Source organism: Papaver somniferum, unplaced genomic scaffold (genome assembly GCF_003573695.1).
Source record: "Papaver somniferum cultivar HN1 unplaced genomic scaffold, ASM357369v1 unplaced-scaffold_19, whole genome shotgun sequence".
Classification (NCBI taxonomy): Eukaryota; Viridiplantae; Streptophyta; class Magnoliopsida; order Ranunculales; family Papaveraceae; genus Papaver; species Papaver somniferum.
Window position 1 is genome coordinate 12,672,991 of NW_020628818.1, and position 21,900 is coordinate 12,694,890.

The 21,900-nt window shown below is 37.9% G+C and overlaps 2 protein-coding genes across 4 annotated transcripts; both read right to left on the reverse strand.

Annotated features, from left to right (window-relative positions):
* Nucleotides 1–1,634: 1,634 nt before the first annotated feature.
* LOC113338542 lies at nt 1,635–2,669 on the reverse strand. The gene is made up of 5 exons (XM_026583938.1): nt 2,582–2,669; nt 2,265–2,397; nt 2,014–2,151; nt 1,729–1,894; nt 1,635–1,639 (listed from the first exon to the last, which is right to left on the reverse strand). The coding sequence occupies exons 2-5, from the start codon at nt 2,379–2,381 to the stop codon at nt 1,635–1,637; spliced, it is 426 nt and encodes a 141-aa protein (XP_026439723.1). The 5' UTR covers nt 2,382–2,397; nt 2,582–2,669.
* A 6,611-nt stretch (nt 2,670–9,280) lies between these two features.
* LOC113338290 (syntaxin-51-like) lies at nt 9,281–11,777 on the reverse strand. 3 transcript variants are annotated; one of them, XM_026583734.1, is made up of 7 exons: nt 11,623–11,777; nt 10,987–11,046; nt 10,676–10,898; nt 10,081–10,283; nt 9,870–9,970; nt 9,710–9,754; nt 9,281–9,591 (listed from the first exon to the last, which is right to left on the reverse strand). In XM_026583734.1, the coding sequence occupies exons 3-7, from the start codon at nt 10,891–10,893 to the stop codon at nt 9,460–9,462; spliced, it is 699 nt and encodes a 232-aa protein (XP_026439519.1). In that variant the 5' UTR covers nt 10,894–10,898; nt 10,987–11,046; nt 11,623–11,777; the 3' UTR covers nt 9,281–9,459. The 3 variants fall into 3 exon arrangements, with proteins under 3 accessions (XP_026439519.1, XP_026439518.1, XP_026439520.1); XM_026583733.1 differs by lacking the exon at nt 11,623–11,777 and adding an exon at nt 11,547–11,598; XM_026583735.1 differs by lacking the exon at nt 10,987–11,046.
* Nucleotides 11,778–21,900: the final 10,123 nt, after the last annotated feature.

A 21,900-nucleotide genomic window follows, 5' to 3' on the forward strand; every position in this document is an offset into this window, starting at 1 on the left:
CATGAATAATGTTCGTATAAAAGGGGTAAACAGAGAATCAAACATAAATGTAAAGCACATGACGTTCAATGCTGAATGTAAAGTGCTGAAATATAAATGAGACAAAGATTTACGTGGTTCGGCACTAAGACCTACATCCACGGGGTTGGTGTTTCACTATGTATTGAATGATTACAAAGATAGTCAAATGACTTTAGAGTACACATAGGTCTGTGCAAGTAGGGGGATCACTTACTCTTCCTATTTCTCTCTCCTATATTCTCATATCTTTTCTCTGGATCGGTCGACCCCTTCTCTCTTAGTGGAGAGGGGTATTTATAGGGTTGGAACGTGGGTCCCACTTCTTAGTTGCCGTTGTAATCTTATCTTCTTGTGCTTTGTGCCCATTACGCAGAGGTCTTCGGCATATGCTGCGGCCAAAGCTTGAATACGAAGGGTTATCCTCGCCTCTTCCACGAGCTGATTGACACGTGTATATCTCTTTGGTACTTAATGCGGGTAGATGGATGTCTGCTCGTGTCAGACAAGTGTCTCTTTGTCTGGTCACATCTGTGTCAGTCAAACTTCCTCTCAGCCGTTGATCTGGGATCTTCCTCGGGATTGGGTGTATTAACACCCAAGGGGTATTATCTGGTGCTCCTCTAAGCCATCATACCTCTATGATCTTCTGTCCCTGACGGTAAGATCTGCTGACCGGTGGCATCTTCTGATAAGATGCTTGTTATCATGTTTTGATATCTTGTTTTGCATGTCTTCCACGTGTCTCTTTCTGTACACGTGGTAGATGATGAAAGGTGTACATACAACTTCTAATCTCCCTTTCTCCTGAATGAGCATCCCCCAGTAAGTCTAGCTTTAGTGCTTTACCTCCAGTCAGTTGGCACAAAACAGTTCAACAATTTCCACATACAACCACTGTTTTAGATTGACAGACTGAATACAGTAGTTCTGCCATCATAAATCCAACAACACAAAGATTCAGACACTCGTATCTTTTCCAAATCACAAGAAAACTCAAAATCAAGGTTTTAAATGTAATACATACTAGTGAATAAAAAGAGATTATAGAGATTGATAATGTTGAACCCTAGTCGACTAGCATAAGAATATGACATACCTAAGATGGCTTTATGTCGCACCATGTGTGAAGATCCACAGCTTCATCATAAAGAAGACGTGTTAGACCCCCATCCTCTTTAATTTCACGAGGTGTCATCCTTTTGCTTAATTCAAGACTCGCCACATAGCGGCCAATACGATTATTTTCAGCAACAGCAGTCAAACTATACCTATAGTACGGAAGACCCTTATCGTGTAACAAAGAAACTTTGGTGATGATATCTTGAATGATAGGAAGAATAAGCTCCGCATTTTCCCTCTGGTCGACGGGAATTCTCAACTTCAAACAAGCTTTACATACCACAAAGAAGTTATTTGATCTTGAGTGACATCTGCATTCAGATATTTCCTTGGGAGGGTATCTTGCATCGTAATGCAAACAATTCCGAACGAAATAATCAACAGCTGATAAAGTACAATAAAACCGAAAATTGGGAACTCCATAACGAATGGCAAGTTCCAACCCAAGGTTAACTCCTTGTAGTTCGTGATAAAAAAGTGAAACACTCTTATCTTTAGGCTGCATTTTACACTCAGCGATTATTGGCTTCAACAGATTGTCACGTAAAATAGCGCCATATCCAGATTTCTTACGGGTGACATAATAACCACTTACATGAATTAAAAACTTTTTCCCCATGCTCTTTATGTGCTTTATAATCTTCTTGTGATCACCTTCTACTGTACCACCACACACATCAAACCAACTGGTGATCCAGAAGGACATTTCCGGCACCCAAGGCTTATATCCATAAATAGGCTCGTGTTCTGGTATCTTGATGCCATGCAAGAGTTGAAAAAGTGACAATTTTCAACTTGGGAACACACCAAGATTAAAAAATAAAGCTAAAAATAATCAGGTCGAAAATAAATATATGATGAGACTAATCTTACTTGAGGGGAATTAGATGTATTGTATTCACACATAGATGACCTTTGCTTCTGCTTATCCAGCTCAAATGGCTCTCTGATGGCACAGTAATCACATATGTGTTCTAGTTCATTGTTGTGTTGCACGACCTGATAAAATGTCTATAGTAAAAAATCCAGATACAAACAAAATCAGCATGAATAATTTATGTCAAAGAAGTTGTAAACTGTAAACAGAGATAACAAAACCACTAAGTATTACTACTGAATCGTACCAAAAATTCTGTCCACTCTTCTGTCATCACTTCTGGGATGGGAAATTCTGTCACTTCTGTTCCTGTTATACTACCAGGTATAGCCATTCCATTTAATTTCATAAAATATAAAATCATGGGATCAGGAATACAACTGCAAGAGAAAAAAATTAACGTTTGAATTAGAGAAAGACGATCCTTGCAAACAATAACATAAATCTATTAATATGAAAATAGAACTCATGACTACAGCGACTAATAAGTGTTAGTATTCTGTACACAGAACCAAAAAAAAAAAAAAACAAATCAGATACTTCAAAGGTTTTTAGCGCAACTACCAGAGAAAACCTAGATCCCATAGGTATTTAAAGAATGTTCTCCATCTACATAATAATTGGGCCGACCGACCAAGGGCCCGAAGGGAGGGAGTCCCTTTTATGGCAACTTTTTTTGTAAAAAGATTGGAGCATGTATCTAGTGGATGTAGACCAAGGGCCATGCAGTAATATATGTCCCATAACCATTCTCAGGTAGTCGGGTAATGCATGCTTTCAGACCAACGTACCTGTGAAAAATATCATCAATAAGAGGGGACCAGTGATAGTAAGGAAGCTACTATTGCCATTACTAGCAACGTATAGTAGAATTAGGGAAGAGCAACTTCAGAATTTCATTACCAAAAAATAAAATAAAGAAGGAATTGCATTATCATCCTTGAGAAAGCTACTAAGAGGGAAACCAAAATTCTTCAGTAATAAGAGTGATGGAACGTGAATTCAGGGTCTTGATCTGCTAGTGACAAAGCACACGTGAGCCTTAGATAGGAAAAGCCTATTAAATAGCTTGGCACCATGAAGATGATTAAGCTAGTTAAGGTAAAAGAATCATACTAACTAGGTTGTCTCTTTCTTGATACTTCAGCAAATGGGTTAGGTATTTAAGGGAGAGAGTTTGGGGAGTGGATCTGATGAAATACATGAAAGCAAAAGGAATTTTCATTTCCAAGATTTAAAAAAAAAAGTTGAAAATGGATAATAGAGATACCAGACGTTGTCAGGGTCATCGCTTGGATCACATAATAGCAGCTATTGTTTGAAGGTTTGCGCCATATAGCGACATATCCTTCTTTCTTCACAAGCTCCCAGCAAAGACGAGTAGTAAGGTCCTCCATCTCTTCAAGGAATGGAAATTCGTAAGTATCGGATGTTAATCAATCCGTTGGTTATTCTTATTCCATAAAATCATATAAATAGAGTTACAGGAAAATCTGGGAGACTTTATTGCATATCGTATATTCTCCCAGATAAATAAGGTAACAGAAATATATTGTCTATTACACCCCCTTAGTCATAACGGGAGAGGAGCACACGTTAAGACTAGAACGAAAACGAACAAACAATACTCGAGGAAGGCCCTTGGTGAAGATGTCTGCATATTGACTGTCAGAAGGAACGTGCAAAACATGAATCTCACCGATACGTACACGCTCTCGTACAAAATGAATATCAATCTCCACATGTTTAGTGCGTTGGTGCTGGACAGGATCCCCTGACATGTAAATAGCACTAGTGTTATCACAGTAGACAATTGTGGCACGACGTAGAGGGATGTGGAGCTCGAGAAGTAAGTTGTGTAACCAAGTAGTTTCAGCAACGACATTGGCAACTCCTCGGTATTCGGCTTCCGCACTAGAACGAGATACAGTGGCTTGTCGTTTGGACGACCAAGAAATTAGGTTGTCTCCAAGAAAGATGCAGTAGCCAGATGTCGACCGACGAGAGTCCGGGCAACCCGCCCAGTCAGCATCAGAGTATGCAGTCAAGCCCGTGATAGGGGAAGCGGAGAGAAATAAGCCGTGATCAAGAGTGCCTTGAAGATACCTGAGAATGCGCTTAATAGCTTGCATGTGTATCTCCCTGGGATCATGCATAAATAAACAAACCTGCTGCACGGCATATGAAATATCAGGGCGGGTGAACGTCAGGTATTGAAGAGCCCCTGCCAAGCTTCTGTATAAAGTCGGATCCTCGAGTGGAGGGCCAGATGTAGTACTGAGCTTCGGTTGGGTATCAACAGGAGTAGTGACTGGGTTGCAGTTCGTCATTGATGCACGAGCAATAATATCTTGTGCATATGAGGACTGTGATAGAAATAATCCTGAATCTGAGCGAGTCACAGTAATACCCAGAAATTGATGTAACGCGCCAAGGTCAGTCATAGCAAATTCACATTTCATCAACCCAATGAAACGCTCTAAAAGTGCATCATTAGAAGCGGTTAAGACAATATCATCCACATATAATAATAAGTATGCAGTGTCCGAACCAGAGTGATAGACAAAAAGTGACGGATCACAAACACTTCCACGAAAACCGCAACCAGTAATAAATTGTGCAAACCTTTGAAACCATGCTCGAGGGGCTTGTTTAAGGCCATAAAGAGACCTACGGAGGCGACAAACATAATCAGGATGAGCGGAATCAACAAAACCTGGTGGTTGATGCATATATACTGTTTCAGCCAGATCAGCGTGAAGAAAGGCATTTTTGACGTCTAGTTGACGAATGCCCCAAGAACGAGATGTTGCGATACTGAGTACAGTGCGTATAGTCGCTGGTTTAACAACCGGACTAAACGTCTCAAAACAATCAACTCCAACCTGTTGAGATTTGCCATTGGCCACTAGTCGAGCCTTGTAACGTTGCAAAGTTCCGTCAGCGTGAAACTTGTGACGGAAAAGCCACATTGACCGAATGATATGAGCGTTACTAGGGCGAGGAACCAGCTCCCAAGTGTTGGTCATAATCATAGCATTATATTCGTTCTTCATGGCAGCATTCCAGTTTGGGTCCCTAAGTGCATAAAGATGAGAACGGGGAAGAGGGGAAATGGGAATTGTGGATTGGACATGAAGATTGAGTTTTTGGATGGGACGGAAGATGCCCCGGGAGGCCCTGGTGGTTGGACGGGATGCCGCTCGAAGCTGTGGGCAGGAAGGTGTGGCTTGGTGAAGTGGGCTGGAAGAGGTAGGCACAGAGATGGGCTGAGTTTGTGAGGTTGTTGGGCTGTCGAGGGAGATGGGCTGTATAGAAGTTGGCAGAGGAGAAGTGGGTTGAGTGGAAATGGGCTGAGTAGAAGTGGGCTGAGTAGAAGTGGAAGTGGGCTGAGTGGAAGTGGGCTGGGTGGAAATGGGCTGAGAGGGATAAGCTAGCCTGCGGTGTGGAGGAGTGTACAAGGTCGAAGGAGATGGGCCTTGTTCAGGAGGTGGAGCGGAGCTGGGCGTGAGTACAGGCTCAACGGAATTTGAATGCACAGGTGATGGATAGGTGGAGGAATCCAGGAATGAATAGAGAGGATGGGTTTGTGGGTCGTGAGTATGGGAGGAGCTTGGACAAGAGGAAATAGAGAAGGGAAATACGTTCTCATCAAACGTGACATGTCTCGAAATAATTATTTTGTTTGTGGAAATGTCAAGACAACGATAACCACGATGATTGGGTGGAAAACCAAGAAAAACACACCTAGTGGAGCGAGGAGCAAGTTTGTGTGGTGTGGTGGAGGAGAGATTAGGGTAGCAAAGACAACCAAAAATGCGAAGATGAGTATATGTGGGTTGGCGTCTATATAAGATGGACATTGGGGATTGGAAATTGAGGAGTCTAGTAGGAAGAATGTTGTGGAGGTAGACAGCCATAAGGAGAGAATAAACCCAATATTTGGGAGGAACGGAGGCATGAGACATTAGAGTACGAGTGATATCATTTATTCGGCGAATCATGCGTTCAGCCTTACCATTTTGAGATGATGTGTGAGGACACGAGAAGCGAAAAACCATGCCATTTTTACTAGAAAAGTTGTGAAAAGTGGAATTGTCAAATTCGCGACCCATGTCGCATTGGAATGATTTAATTTGCCGTTCGAATTGAGTTTGAACAAAAGATTGGAATTCCAAAAATTTGGTGAAGACTTGGGATTTTAATTTTAGTGGAAAAACCCATAAATAATTGGTGAAATCATCCAGAAATAGAAGATAATAACGAAATCCCGTATCTATATTCAACGGAGACGTCCATAAATCACTATGAATAATATCAAAAGGAGCAATACTAGTAGACTGAGAGTCATAAAAGGGAAGACGAACATGTTTGCTAATTTGACAAGAGTGACAAAGATTTGGAGAATTATCCTTATTACATTGAATAAAAGATTTTGTGCGTAAAGTATCGAGGACAGCTTTGCCAGGGTGGCCGAGGCGACTATGCCAAACGGTAGGTGAGCATACGGCAAGAGAATATTGATGAGGTGGTGGCGAAAAAGAGGATTGCACGGCGGAGGTGGTGATGGGATAGAGCTCCCCAGAACTATCACATCGGAGAATAGTCTTCCTCGAACTCAAGTCCTTCACAGAAAAACCATAAGGATCAAATTCAACAGACACATGATTATCAGTGGTAAATTTTCGAACAGAGATTAAGTTTTTGATGATGGAAGGGACGACAAGGGTGTCGTTGAGGTGAAGGGTGTGAGTTGGAAGTTGTATGTACACCTTTCATCATCCGAAGTTGAAGAAATAACATCTTCCGGCTTGACAACACTCATCCCAACTTCAAAATCTGAATCAAAATCACCAACTTCAAATTCATCAGACATAACTCCATTCTCATCAATAATCTCAAATTTCTTAGCAACCATAGGTGGTGGTTTCGGTGGTCGAGCAGGCGCCACTGCTGTTGATTCATCCACCAATGATATCGTAGTTTTATTCGCATCAACAGTTTTCTTTGTAATTTGCTGTTGATTGGTGTAAAAAACAAGCTGTTGGTGTAGAAGAATATGAATGCAATTACAGCAAATCCTTGTACTTTTGTGATCGGAGATTTCCTGAAATCTCCTGCTACTACTGATCAGAAATTGATGAAGATGGAATTTGTTTCGTATTTTTCTTAGTTTAGTGTTGTTTCTCATTAACTAACTAAACTAAGATTTCTCATCAGTGCCGTGATTAAATGGGTGACACTAAACTCAAGAAAATTGTCAAGAAATTAAAATTTGATATTTAATGTATGGAGGAGTGTTCTTAAATACGCGTGTCATTGATAATAGTTGCCGTTACCCTAGTTAGTAAGTTCGCGAATGATTCGCGAATCATTCGCGAATTTTTCCGTATCACGAAATTTACCGTTTTATTCGCGTACGTTTGCAACTCCGAACCCAAGTCGCGTATTATGTGGCATTCCCGGATTATTCGCGAACCGTTCACGAATTTTACGTATTCCGAATGATACGTCCGCTTAATTCGCCATAAATTCTTTAGCTTTTACTTTTCAAAGACTCCACTTTTTGGGCTTTACTGCCTTCCGAGCATACACGACCGAATATTAGACGTGTTGTAATATTTATGAAACAAAAACGACTGAAGAGATTTGAAGGCGAAGGTGAGAGAGATCTCAAACTCACTAACCAAGAATCTAAACCACCATACGACGTCCTCTTGGATAACTAATGTTGTATATATTATTAATATCATCATATTAAGTTTATTTTTTCTTTAAATAACTCACACATATGCATAAAAATTGGTCTATGACCTTATAGATACAAATTATTTATTATATATAGATACCGAATTTTCAGAGCCGAACTCACATTTATAAATCGAATTATACACGTACGTATGCCGTTCCGAATTACTGACGAATCACGTCCCGTTGACCGAATTTTGGACCGAATCTGGATTTTACAAAACCGTACAATACTCGTACGTTTGTCGTTCCGTACGTTTGCCGAATCCCGAATTGCTAACTAGGGCCGTTACCGACACTAATTTTAATTAGTCAATCAATTATTTTATTTTTCCGTCACCGTGAATTCACAATCGACCACATCACAAACGCTGTTATTGAGCGGGTCACCCTAGCAGAGTTGGTGAATTAAAGGCAGCATGCGAGACCAGAGCATCAGATGTGCGGTAGTCGACCAATTCGATGTACTTGAGTTTTGTTTATTCGGTCTCATGTTCAGGAATAACACAGCTGCGTGCTGAATTTGAAACTCAGGTGTGTCATCACCAATGAGTCAATGACTTTAACATTGCACTAATAGGGTTACCATCAGGGTGTGCGGTTTGTTCTCACTTTTGCAATGTGGCTATTAGTCACAAGTCATTAGCCAAGTTTTTGAATCAACTAATGCTGGAATTGGAAATGTAAGAGCAAGTTTTATGGTGGAATACCGGAATCCTATCATCTTCCATGCCACCTCAGCACTTGGAACTGTGGATGGAAGCGCAAGTGTAATGTTGGAATAGTGAAAACGCGATTTGTAATGTTGGAATAGTGAAAACGCGATTCTTAATAGCACTAAAAAAACGCTTTTAAGTGCTATTAAGAATAGAGTTTTTTTCTCAACCGTTAGATTTTAACAACTCATTTTAAATCTACGGATAAAAAAAAACGACATTTTTAATAGCACTGAGTGTTATTCTTAATAGTGTTTTTCTTAGTGTTATTCTTAATAGCGTTTCTTGTCTTCTACTGCGCTATTCTTATTGACGTTCACATGGATTCCACGGACCCTTCCACGAAACCGTGGAACTCTGTTTGGATTTTCTGTGGAAGACCCCAACTTAGAAGCCACTAGACTTGACATTCCATGATTTTTCCACACTTGGAATAAGTTGGATTCCACCGTAAGACTTGCTCTAATAACTGCAATTTTAAGAGATCAACATCTGATGTTTCCAGGAAAACCTACTCAAAAAATCTTCTGTACTTACTTTTGGGCTTGAGGATAGGTAGATCAACATTTTTTTTCCAACTCTAAAAAGTTGTCAAACCCCAATCCCATCACTGACTACAAACCATTCATCAAAAGAAGATTGAACTGCATTCCAGAAACCTGGAATCATTGGCACCGGTAACAGATTTAAAACATGCATATCTCGTTCTGAACTAGAATGGCTAAAACTAATATGGGCTAGTAAAAACAAATAATTGATGATTCAGTTTTGCAACACGATAAGACTGGAAGACTGGAAGTCAGAGATAACAAAATTCTACATTTTCATTATTTACGCTTGCCTTCACATAAGGTAACTGTTGCATGTATAACACGGGGGAACACAAAGCCACTACCAAAGATGATTAACATAAAGATGGACATATGGATCAGAGCAGGAAAGGTGGATGTCGCTAGTAGCATTTATAGATATGACAATTTACAAGTATCTAATCAGCAACCAAGCAACAACAGCTAAAAACACAATACCCATTACTGATACAAGTAGGGACATGCAGGAGCAAGCATCCCTAGTACGCCGATTTAAAATCGCCACCCTCTTTTGAACTCGCTGATTTCATGGAAAACAAATAACTAATTAATACTTATGGTAAATCCAGACAGTATTTGGATTTCTCTTTTTCATGTTAGCCAAAAATAATATCTACCAGTATAGATAGAGGAATCACCTGTAGACGAGAGTCAACTGATTCCACATGTTCGTCCAAAGTATCCTGTGTACAACGGTGAAAAAAATTGTAAGTTTCACAGATGATTTGTAACTTACTATAATAGAAATTTAGAAAGGAACGTGAAACAGAAGAAGCCTGAAAAAAGAAAAAACCATACAATGAGCCTTGTGTGAAGATCAAGTTCCTCGTTAACTGCCAATGCAATATGTTTCGTACTTAATACCGTGTCATGCAATTTGTCTAGCCCCTCATCTTGCTCTGTTCAAATGCCACCACCGATAACAGACCCATATTAGAAAAGGTTAAAAGAACAATTTGAGATGAAAGAAGAAGGAAATATGTGACATGACCAGATGCTTAATACATGCCTCTTATAACTTGTCTCTGTAGTCCAACAAGCCCATGGTTGTCCAACCCTGCTGTTCTAGTCATCAGGTCTGCTGGCTTTGCATCTTCTCCAAGTAAGTTCTCCCTATTGGCGTTGGACATGTTCAGATTAGAGGTCATCTCATCAACTTTAGATCTCAAATTTGAAATCATGTCTTCGCGTTTAATCTTCTCTTTCTCTGATCTGCGCGTGGTAAATTAAGGAATCAGAAAACACTATAAGATTAACACTTCCGGTAAACTTAGCCATTCCATATTCAAACAAAAGATGAGCAAGATGGTTGGTTTACGTGTGTACAACGAAGACTAGTAAGTCACTAATAAATCATTCATAAAGTGGAATGAGAAACACAAACAAGCTGAAGATATCGATTCATTATTGTATATCACTCGTGCATTTAAATTGCGGAAACAAGAACATAATGTGAATTAAATTGGTGTGGCTAAAGATTGAGTAGAATGATCAAGTAAAGTAGGATCTTTTGGTAGACCACAATATGTTGAGGTATGGAACGTATAACGACGTATGAAACAAATTTCATAAATGACTGATAAGACTTAAGGTAAATCACATACATTGGCTGCCTAGCTGGAAGGTTTGACAATAGCAACTGCAAACTATCAAGTCTGGTCCCCAAAATCGTAATCTTCCTCCGGATTGCAGATGTACTGCGCTGTGCATCAGGTCCAGGTGAGGTTGAAGAACTCTTCTCGGCAATCATAGCTTCAATTTCTTCAGCATGTTTAGTAGCTTCATTGAATTCCTTCATCCATGAATCAAAAGAAGATGCCATGGTAGCTGCAAATAATAACATCATAAGATCATAAATCATAAATCATAATCAAATTAAAATCATTGACAAAGTTAGGTAAAGTAATGGATATACATCTAGTTTTTGGATTGTTGGGACACTTGCTAGAACCACATAAATTGACCAACTCAGTAGCTGCAAATACGAAAAGTAGGTCAGCTATTCAAACAAGCACAAACATGTCAAAAAAAAATACAGAAGCAAGTTTTACAGTCAGCACAAAAGCAACCATAAGACATTCCTCAAAACTCAACAATTCGGAATCCAGTAAATGTACAGAACACCTCAAATTAACATCTCTTTTCACAAATAGAAACAAAATCAAGGAATTAGTTCAAAATACTATACATACTCAATGATTCTCCTGATATAAAACAACATAGAACGCAATATGAAACTAACCATAGAACATGCAAATAAACCCTAGAACCAACAACACAAAAACAAAAAACCAAAATTTCTTTCTCACAACTAAAATTTCACATTTGATGAGCTCTTCTCATGTGTAAATCATCACAATTAAACTGAGACCAATTCAAAATCTAACACAACCGTAGAAACGGAGAGGAACATATCAGAAACACCAGCAATTAAAGATAAGATGAGGATAAAATTGATCAAATTATGTAACTAACCCAATTGCATAGCGAAGTCAACCAGGAAAATAAATTTTAGGTCGAAGATTGAAGAAAGAAGAATTAGTAATAATACCTGTTAATAATTAGGTCGAAGATTAAAGAATTGGATTGGAGTTTCGATGAAGACGAGGTAGAGAGGGGGGGAAGACGTCACGATTTCGCCACCGAGAATAAACTTGAGTTTTTGTTGTTGCTTGGGAAATGTTTTAAGTTTGTTGTGAACTGTGATGAGGATAACACGTCTTCTTATTTATTCCTCTATTGAGTCCTGCACTCCTGGCTGTGTTCGTTTTTGACTGTTTCTACTTTGTTGACTCTCTTTGACTTTTGTTGGAGCTTTTATTACGTTTCCGTTGTAGCATCTAGTCGATATCGGCCACCCGAGATCTCACCGAGAATTTCGGTTTTGGTCCATGGTCGAGACGAGTTTCTTATTCTCGGAGAGACGGGATTTGACAGATAAACTCATTGAGACAGTTGAGGTTCTATCAATAGGAAATACCATATGGTCCTAGAAATAATATATTCGAGAGAGTCTAGTCCATTTGACTTAGTCAATTGTCTGTTTGGTCCTATTTGGAAATATAAATTATGATTTGAACCTGAAAATAATGATTTGGTCCTTGGATGATGTCATGGATGATGTAAGTGTCATTAGGTAGTGGCAGAAATACCCTTTTGGGGCCACATATATACAAAAATCAGTAAAGAAAAAATCTTTTTCAGATTTACTTTCTCTCTCATATTTATTTTCAGATCTAATCTCTTTCTTTTTTTTTCTTCTTCTTTTCTTCTTAGTAATAATGACGTCTCCATTATTTTTTCTTCTTTTTCTTCATGCTACTGTTGAATATGTTGTTGGTGCTCATGTTGGTGATGTTGAAGATGAACTTAGGGTTTACGATGATGAAGATGAAATCATGTTATTTGTTGTTGTTGCGGTTATTGATGATGAAGATGATTTATGACGAAATCCGCCGCTGATGTTGAAGATTCATCTACATCTGTTGAAGATGTTGAAGACGACGGTGAAGATGTTGAAGATCTTGATTTTTTATGAAGATGTTGAAGGCGAAGATCTTGATTTTGATTATGAAGAGGTTGAAGACGAAGATCTTGATTTTTTATGTTGAAGATCTAGATTTTGATGACGATCTTGATTTTTCTTATGTTTGTTGCTCGTGTTGAAGACGATAAACATGATGAATATGATGTTGCTGGTGTTGTTTTGAAGACGATGATGTTTGATGCTGTTGTTGAAGACGACGAAGATGATGATGTTGCAGTTCATTTCATAAATGAACTCTGTTTTTTTAAGGTTTTTATATGAAGCTCATTTCTGGAATGAACTCTGTTTTTTTAGGTTTTTATATGGAGTTCATTTCCGGAATGAACTCTGGGTTTTTTAGGTTTTATATGGAGTTCATTTCTGGAATGAACTCTGTTTTTTTAGGTTTTTATATGGAGTTTATTTCTGGAATGAACTCTGGTTTTTTTAGGTTTTATATGGAGTTCATTTCTGGAATGAACTCTGTTTTTTTTTTTTTATATGGAGTTCATTTCTGGAATGAATTCTGGTTTTTTTAAATTTTTATATGGAGTTCATTTCTGGAATGAACTCTGGTTTTCTTAGGTTTTTATATGGAGTTCATTTCTGGAATGAACTTTGTTTTTTTAGGTTTTTATATGGAGTTCATTTCTGGAATGAACTCTGGTTTATATAGGTGATTTCTGAACAAGTAGAAATTAACAGGACTTCATTTTGACGAATGAACTGCTACAAAAAATAAGTAAAAATTAACACGGAAGGGTACTTTTGTCCATTTAATATTTTTAAATAATTATGGACCAAACTGTAAAGGAGTTTTCCCAAAGGACTAAACTGACATGGGCCCACCTAAAAAAGGACCAAACGATATTTTTCCCATCAAGATACGAGATTTCATCGAGACAAATTTTATATATGAAAATTTAGTAATAAAAATCAAATATTGGTATTGTTCATATGTAGAGTTTGAAAATGCTTGGGATACGTATTTCGGATATAAATTTTGAAAACAAAGATTCTGAGATTCTATTGAGAATCTTCCTGAATTAAAGTTGTCTCAGTATCTCTGTCGACGGATCGACATCCGAGATCGACATTGTGGAATTAGATTGTATAATTTATGTATGGGAAAGGATCCAATGACATGGTTAGAATGGCATTATCTTGACATTGTGGCGTCATTGTTTTTGATAAATACCAAACGCCAATGAATTTGGAGCTAATTTTTCGGTGACATATTTTTCTTATAGAATTCTATATTCTTGCCAAAAATGAGTGCATCAGGAGATGTATAGGACCACCATATATACTTTGAAAATCAACAGATGAAGATTAACTGTTGAAATTAAAAATTATGGATGGCGAAGCTTCGTATCTCGGAATGCGTTCATTTTTTTTTATAGGAACGTAGAGCATTATAAGAGGAACATGTCAACAAAAGTTATCTCAAAATTCATTGGGATTTATGAAAAAATGGCGTCATAGTGTCAAGATAATGTCACTTTAATCATGTCATTGGATCGTTCCCTATACATTACTGAACATCTATGTCAATTAGGTATTACTAAAAAATTTATGCTTCCAATAAACCATGAGATGGTAGAAATTTTGCTAAAAATGAGGGAGTACGTTGGGGAGGATATCCAATCCGTAATCTATCCATTTTCAGATTTCTCTCGTGAAGGGCATTCTAGAAACATACGTTTTTCCATCTAGTAGATTTGGAAATTACATAAGGAACATTTCAGAGAAGTTGCCGAAACATGTTCAGTTAATCTGCTAGAGGTCAGAAGATCCTTGTGAACTAGTTTCCATAAGAATAGTTTAATTCTCAGAATAATCGGGATATTTTGGATTGTTTCCAAAAGAAATCTATATCTTTGTTTGGAGACTGAGTCACTAGGAAGTTATAAACATTTTTTATCGAAAAAGAATTGGAAGCATGATATTTCTATGTAATTGTGTCAGGAAGAAGTTAGCATTTCTGTGTTTATTTTTGTAGAAAAGTTATCATCTAACTTGGAAAATTTCCAGTTTCCTCCCGTGAAAATTCATTCACTGACTATAAAGGGAACTGGTCTTCCTGTCTGATGGTTTTGGAATTCTAATTTGATGGTTTTGGAATTCTAATCGAATTAGGAATCCAAACATCTTCCCACAGTTGGGTAGAGTTTCAATCACTGATTTTCTATAATAATTACCTTTAATATGAGATTTATGTCTTTTGAATCAATCTCTGATTTTCCATAATAATTACCTTTAATATGAGATTTATGCCTTTTGAATGATTGTCGAAATTCATAATAGGTTGCATTTTTTCTGTCGAAAAGAAATGATAGGAATTTTGGAAGTATCTCTCTTTCAAGCGCTGAGCTCAGAGATGGTCTAACTCCAGGATGGGCTAACTCGTAATGTTAGTTAAAATAGCTATATTAAATTATTGAAGAGTTTCAATTCCCAAACTTCCCCGCGACTTAGGCTTGTATATATATATATATATTGTACCATGATTTTAAGTATCTTCCTATGCCTTTAGATGTGTTTTTATTCCACCAGAATTATCGTTGAATCCGATCTAGTTAATTTAGAGCGGATTTTGGGAGTAATGCACTGCATTTAGTAAGTGGGGTATGATTATGAAATGGCTGGAATCAAGGTAGTTCGCCCATCTTGAGAAAGGATCCTTGCTTTCCAATTTTTACAACGAAGTGTAATATATTTTTTAAGGAGGGGTTCACAGTTCCCTATTCAATCTTTATCGGAAAAGATCGGATTTCTTTGATATCATTAATTTTTTGTCATAACCGGGATTTTTAGGATTTCAATTATTATTTGCCAATTTTGTGATGAATTCGGGGTCTGAAGTAAATCACATATTTTTAAAGAATTGTTGATGGTGGTTTTTAGTTCAGGGTTAAAATTGTAAAACCTCACGTTTAATGTGCCGCCACTCTGCAAAGAAACGGAGCCATGTAAATTGATGAGTGTTCAGCCTCTCCACTGGCGTATTCATTGAGCAACTCAATATGTTTACATGAATTTTATCCAGACTGGTGCATGTAGCAACAATCCCAGACTAAGAAATTGATCCGCCATGGATTAGTAGGTGCAAAGTCCTACCCGAAAATCAGAAAGAAAAGAATAAAGGAGCCGCGGAGTAGGAGAAACAATGAGAGGAAGCGTGGCCATGCCAGCCGGCGCCACTTGGCCAAGCCCCATGCTATCCAACCGGCCCTTACTCCTTTATCGACCAATCAAGTCGCGTTAAACCTTCCACGCACACCAAAATGGTAGCCACGCCCATGCTTGGCCGGCTCCCTTCTTTCATTGACCAATCATGTTGCTCTAAATCTTCCACAGCCTTAAAAGAGGTGGAAATTGTGTCAAGAGGTTGCCATACTAAGTTGGCTTCCCAAAACCATGCCAACATGCTAACGGCATGCCAAACATGCCAAAAACAAACATGCCAGCCGCACATGCCAAACATGCCAGGCGCACACGCCAAACCAGCATGCCAAGTGCACATGCCAAACGCGCCACTTACCGCGACAGCATGCCAAAACTTTCCAACCCACTCTCTGTGCGTGACCATCTTCACACCAGACTTCAATTTGGCTAGCCTGAACCCTAGGCGCGGCCATGCTCTAGTGGCGGTGGATGAAACCCTAATTTCTAATCGTCGCTCAAAACTATGCCACCTCGGGCCCGCAACATGCCGCAAGTCGTACGGACTTAGGAAACCCTAAAAAATGCGCCACATCATGGCCACTCGTGGAAATATTTGTTCATGTGGTCGTTTCTACATGGTGGCCTGCCTATGGCTCCTCCGACATGATTCTGGTATCATTTGTATAAAATGCCATGCAACGGCCACCTACCGCATGCTACATGCCATATATGCTAACTAGGGTTTCGACATGCCAAACCCTAATTTAGGCAAAGTTGTCGCGCCAACTGATCCAAACAATGTTCCACAGAACATGGGGATCAATGTGGCCATTAAAACTGATGTTGCCACACCACGTTTGAGTCTAACACCAACGTTCCAAAATTTCAGTGGCCATGGATACGCAAGGCGCCATTTACACCATCGTGCCGCTGGCATGCACAAACTATGCCAGCCACTCCACCACGCCAATGACATGCACGAACTATGCCAGCCATGCCGCAATGCCACTGGCGTGCGCTAAAGGTGCCACTGTACCATTATCAGGTGCCAACAGGAGGTAGCCATAATCAACGGCTACCCTTCCTCATGAGATTCAGTCTCATCCATCCAAGTACGCCACCGAGCTGGCAGGCTTGTGGCAAGTTTTAGGCGACCATCCGCCTAAATCTAGTGGACATGGCTACGCCAGGCGCCACTTGCAACACCGTGCCACTGGCATGCACGAGCCATGCCAGCCATCCCACATTGCCATTGGCGTACACCAAAACGCCAATGCGCCATTATCAGGCGCCAATACAAGGTAGCCATAATCAACGGCTACCCTTCCTCATGAGATGCGATCTCAGCCATCGAAGTTCGCCACCGAACTGACAGACTTGTGGCAAGTTTTAGGTGACCATCCAAGACGAGCCTAATAGCATCACATGCTATTTTCCTGCGGCAAGACTCTTGATTTTAACTTGAAACACGTATCAAAGTGCTACATGTTTTCCACGAAAACACTCGAGACATAAAAATGTCACAAACTGGGGGATGCTCATCAGGGTATTGGTTTGGCGGTTTACAGCGTGCGGCGTGCAATACGCACGTTACAAGAAAGTCATAAAGCGGGGCGGTTCGTAATGGCAAGAAGTAATGGTGTAAACGGATCTACTTCCTTCATTATGGAAGCATAATTCCTGACATTACACGTTACTCTTACACCACTCAATCGTTTCCACTTCCTACGAGACCAGGGTATGTTTTATTTCGACTTGTATAAATAGGTTTCACCTATTTACCACCAAAAAACAAGTTTTGGTCGGAGAACAACACAGTATCCAGAAATCACCTAGTAGCTTTCCATTCTGCTAGCCAGTTCTACTTTCTGATATAAGTCATAAACAACCACACCTTCAAAATCAACTATTCTGATCTCAACACTTTCTTTGCTTCCCTCCCTAAGACCAACCCTTCTCCTTCACTTTGTGACCGAAGCAAGACTGGAACGGCCATTTCTTGGTTTAGGCTAGGATTGTACAGATTGATCTCTCGAATCAAAAGTACTCCCGTGCAGTGCATTGTTTAGGGTCTAGACTCGTTTCTCATCCACGCACACAAAATTACCAAAACCGGCAGAAGAAATTTTCACCCTCAAACAAGAATAACCAATTGACTTGTGATATACTCGAATTTAGAAAGGATTTCTAGAAGATTTTTGGCTTCTCTCAAATCCACTATGGTGAACAGGAAACAATCACCCGTAAAAAAAAAAGTGGGATGTAGTTCTGAAAAACTCTCTTTAAGCAATTTGAAACATTTTCAATCACCATAGATATGAAATATCATTTCTTAGGAAATCTCCAAATGATCAACTTAAAACAAAAATAGTTCTTGAACAATAAATTGTTCTTAGCTAAGATTGTTAAGGATCTAAGGCAAGCTTGACTCTAAATTTCTTTTTTGCAGTATGAAAGCTACTAAAATCATACGACATGGTCTCATAAAAATAGAATGGTGAATGTCGTGAGTAAATAGGATGGTTTAGTATTCCCGTACCTCTTTGTCGATGAAGTTCTCCAAATATCTTCGTTTGATCTTCAGTCTTCAATTTTTGAGGGTTATTCAGTGTTGTATGATACTCAACTACTATACTCTAATCCTACTCCGAGACTTGATTTTAGTAGACTAGAGATAATGATGTAGTTTTGTGTATCTAACATTGACAACAAGCTTGAGATAGAAAAACATGTGACTTCTACCTGGCAGTGCTCTAATACTTATGCTAAAACTGAAATTGAGAGTGTACCAAGCAAGGTTTGAAAAAGGGGTCACATGTCGAGTCACGGCCATAGGGCGTGACCGTTATAAGTGTTTTGACGGGTGTGAGCACGTTTCTGGCAAAAAACGCGTTGTTTAGGAAAAAAACACAGTTACTTGACGTTTTTCTGAAATAACGGGTGTCATAAGGGTTAAATAGAAAAAATAAATAAATTATAATCTGAATTTATTATCTAACATTTTAACATGCGTGAAAATGGTGATATCGGGTCTAAATAACGTTGTTACTGCGCTTTTTTATTTTATTTGTTTATTCATTTATTTTAAATTTTTTATTATAATTTTTAATATTTTATTTTATAAATAAATAATTTGTTAAGATAATATTTTTATATTTTTTTTTTCTAAAAGACGGGTATAACGGGTGTGAAAACAGAAAAAACAGTGTAAAAAACTTATGTTAAAATGTTATTTAGACGAAAAAACGTAAAAATTAATTTTAGAAAAACGGTTATCACATGCGTGAAAACGGATATAACGGGTCTAAATAACGCCTTTTTTTACTATTTATCGGTGTTATTTAGACACGCATATCAGTGACCCTCATGGGCACGCTACATAGGCGTGACCGTTTAAACGACCGTTTTTCGGAAAAAACGGCCGTTTTTCAAACCTTGGTACCAAGTACACCACCCAAATTTCCATTTGAACCTATGGACAAATCCTAATACAATCACAAGTAGGTCAAAGCAAAGACTATTGAATAAGGTTGTATATATATAGTTTTTCTCTTTCTCTTCCATAATCAATATGTTTAGACCAAAGGTCTGTGAACCTAATTGTGTATAAGAATTCTTGGACGATCTCAAAAATCAACATCTAAGATCAATCTAATCGTATCCGAATTAAGAATATCCAAATTTTAACAAATATGATACTTGCAATCTATCTCTCATCATACGAATACAAAAGGAACAAGTCTTTTTTTTTTTTTTTCAAATAAGACTTAAACTATGTGGATTGATTAAGTACTACTTGTGTTGTTCCTATTATAAAGATAAATAATATAACGTGAAAAAAAGACACCGGAAATTTTGTTAACGAGGAAAACTGCATCTGTAGAAAAACCCCGGGACCTCGTCCAGCTTGGAACACCATACTGTATTAAACCGCTACAGAAACTACCCTACTATCAGACTTTGCAGTCGTGTTCCTTACGCCACTTGAACCTTGCAAGATTCTGTGCACTTGATTCCCTTAGATGACGTCCTTCACAGCCTAAGAGTTGCTTCAACCTCAATGAAATTTTTTGATACCAATCTTCCTCTAACAGACAAACCTATTTGATTTTCCTTTTGATTTTTTGATTTAGGTTTGGAAATCTGTTTCAGTATACAAAGTCCAGCAAATTTCACGAATCCGGGACACTTACACTCAATTAGTTGAGAAAACTGAATTACTAACAACCTTCCAATAACAGTCCAAACAAATGAAGAAAAGTTTAGACATTTATCTTGAGGAATCACAAAGTCTAAGACGAAAATAACTTTGTGATTTATATCTATTTCGTGCTTGATATAAGATTATAAAAACCTCAAATATCAATAAGAACAAGATCCAAATACAAGAAGTATCATGTAAAAAATAGTTTGGTCGGGATTCGTGAATCCCTAAGTGAAATATTCAAATTCATAACCTAATTATATTTCTCAAAGAAAACCTAAGTTATAGAGGACGACTTTTAGTTTAGCAACTAGGACACAAGAGTTCCAGTGATTGAGAAATCCAGTTGCAAGATTCTCTCTATTTATATATTTTTAAGGATCTAGGTATCTTTGGATTTCAATAATACTCAAGCCTAATCAATGATCCACAAGCACAAAGTGATTTTATGAATAAAATTGTTTTAGAAGTATGTATGAGAATTGTAGCAAAATCGAACATAAACGTATAGAGTAGTTCGTGACTTCTGTTAATATTGGAACTGGACGGGTTTCTAAACCTATGAGAGTTCGCAATGACTGGGTACAAGGGTTTGAAAACCTTGACAGTTCCTGAGATTCATATGGTAGGGGTTTTTGAGCCTCTGCAGTCTGCGAATTCAGACTGACTTTGGTAAAACATATAATATGTTTACCTAGCACCAAGCAGTTGTTTTACTCACATAATTAATTTGGAACATTCCAATAGCAATATACAGTATGCAATGTTGCTTGGGAAATTTCCAAACGATCAACTTGAAAAAAAAATAGTTTGTTAACAATAAATTGTTTTAACCAAGATTGTTAAGGATCTACGAACATCCATTGCTTGCATCATACTTCAAGAGTTTAACCAAGACAGCAACTCGAAATTTCTTCTTTGTAATACTAAATCTACTAAAATCATATGACATAATCCCATAAGATATAATGATAAATGACGTGAGTAAATAGGATATATCAGTCTTCACATACCTCTTTGTGGATGAAGTTCTCGCAAATCTCTTAGTTTGTTCTTAAGTTTTCGATCTTCGAGGGTTATTAATTAGTGATGTCTGATACTCCACTACCATACTTTAATCTTATTCCCGTACTTGATTTTAGTCGACTAAATATCAGGATATAGTTTTGTACATCTAACATTGAAAACAAGTTTGAGATATCAAAACATGTGAGTTCAACCGAGCGATGCTCTAACAGAAACAACGGAGCATTTCGAATACCAAAACAATTTGTATCTTCAAGAGCCACAATCTACTTATCAAACAGTTTTTCCAAGTTGTTATTTCGAAAACGGCTGAAAAGATTTCTCCAAGAACACACCGTCTCCCATGACTCAGGTTCAAATAGTTTTGAAGTTAGTTTGTTAGTTATGACACATCACCATTCCAAGCTACAAATATGATGATACAAGAGAAAACACAGCTTAAAGGCTTCAAAAGGGAAAGTGATATTTTAATACATTGATAAGATTAAATGCTTTTTTGATAAGGTAATAAGATTAAGAGAGGAAGAGAAGTGAACAAGAGATACATAACACAAGATGAAAAAAATCCATCTTCACATAGTTTAAACATACGGGAGAAGTTAGGGTTTGAGAAATTGTGAAGGAAGCTTCAAACAGAAAAATCCAAGATAAATTTTTTATTTTCTCAATAACGATTACCAAAAATTATAAAGAAGAAAGGATTTGTTGAATTATACATGCATGCTTAAATAAAAAAAAGGAAGAAGAAGTTGATGTAAGAGCACCAAATATTGAAATTAATAGATAATCATTGAAAAGTGAAAATTAAACATTTAAAATTTAAAGATAGGTTAGAAAGCAAACATATTCAAACAAAGATAAATTAACATAAGATTTTATCCAAAATATAATTATTACCTGATGGC

Bases quoted from the DNA above. Each gene is read 5' to 3' on its own strand.
- LOC113338542 (XM_026583938.1), bottom strand. From the start codon at position 2,381: ATGATTTTATATTTTATGAAATTAAATGGAATGGCTATACCTGGTAGT. The intron at 2,152-2,264 runs GTACGATTCAGT...TTTTTACTATAG, and splicing joins AAGAGTGGACAGAATTTTTG to ACATTTTATCAGGTCGTGCA. The intron at 1,895-2,013 runs GTAAGATTAGTC...CATGGCATCAAG, and splicing joins ATACATCTAATTCCCCTCAA to ATACCAGAACACGAGCCTAT.
- LOC113338290 (XM_026583733.1), bottom strand. The intron at 10,899-10,986 runs GTATATCCATTA...TATTATTTGCAG, and splicing joins CAACAATCCAAAAACTAGAT to CTACCATGGCATCTTCTTTT. The intron at 9,755-9,869 runs GTATGGTTTTTT...CGTTGTACACAG, and splicing joins ATCTTCACACAAGGCTCATT to GATACTTTGGACGAACATGT.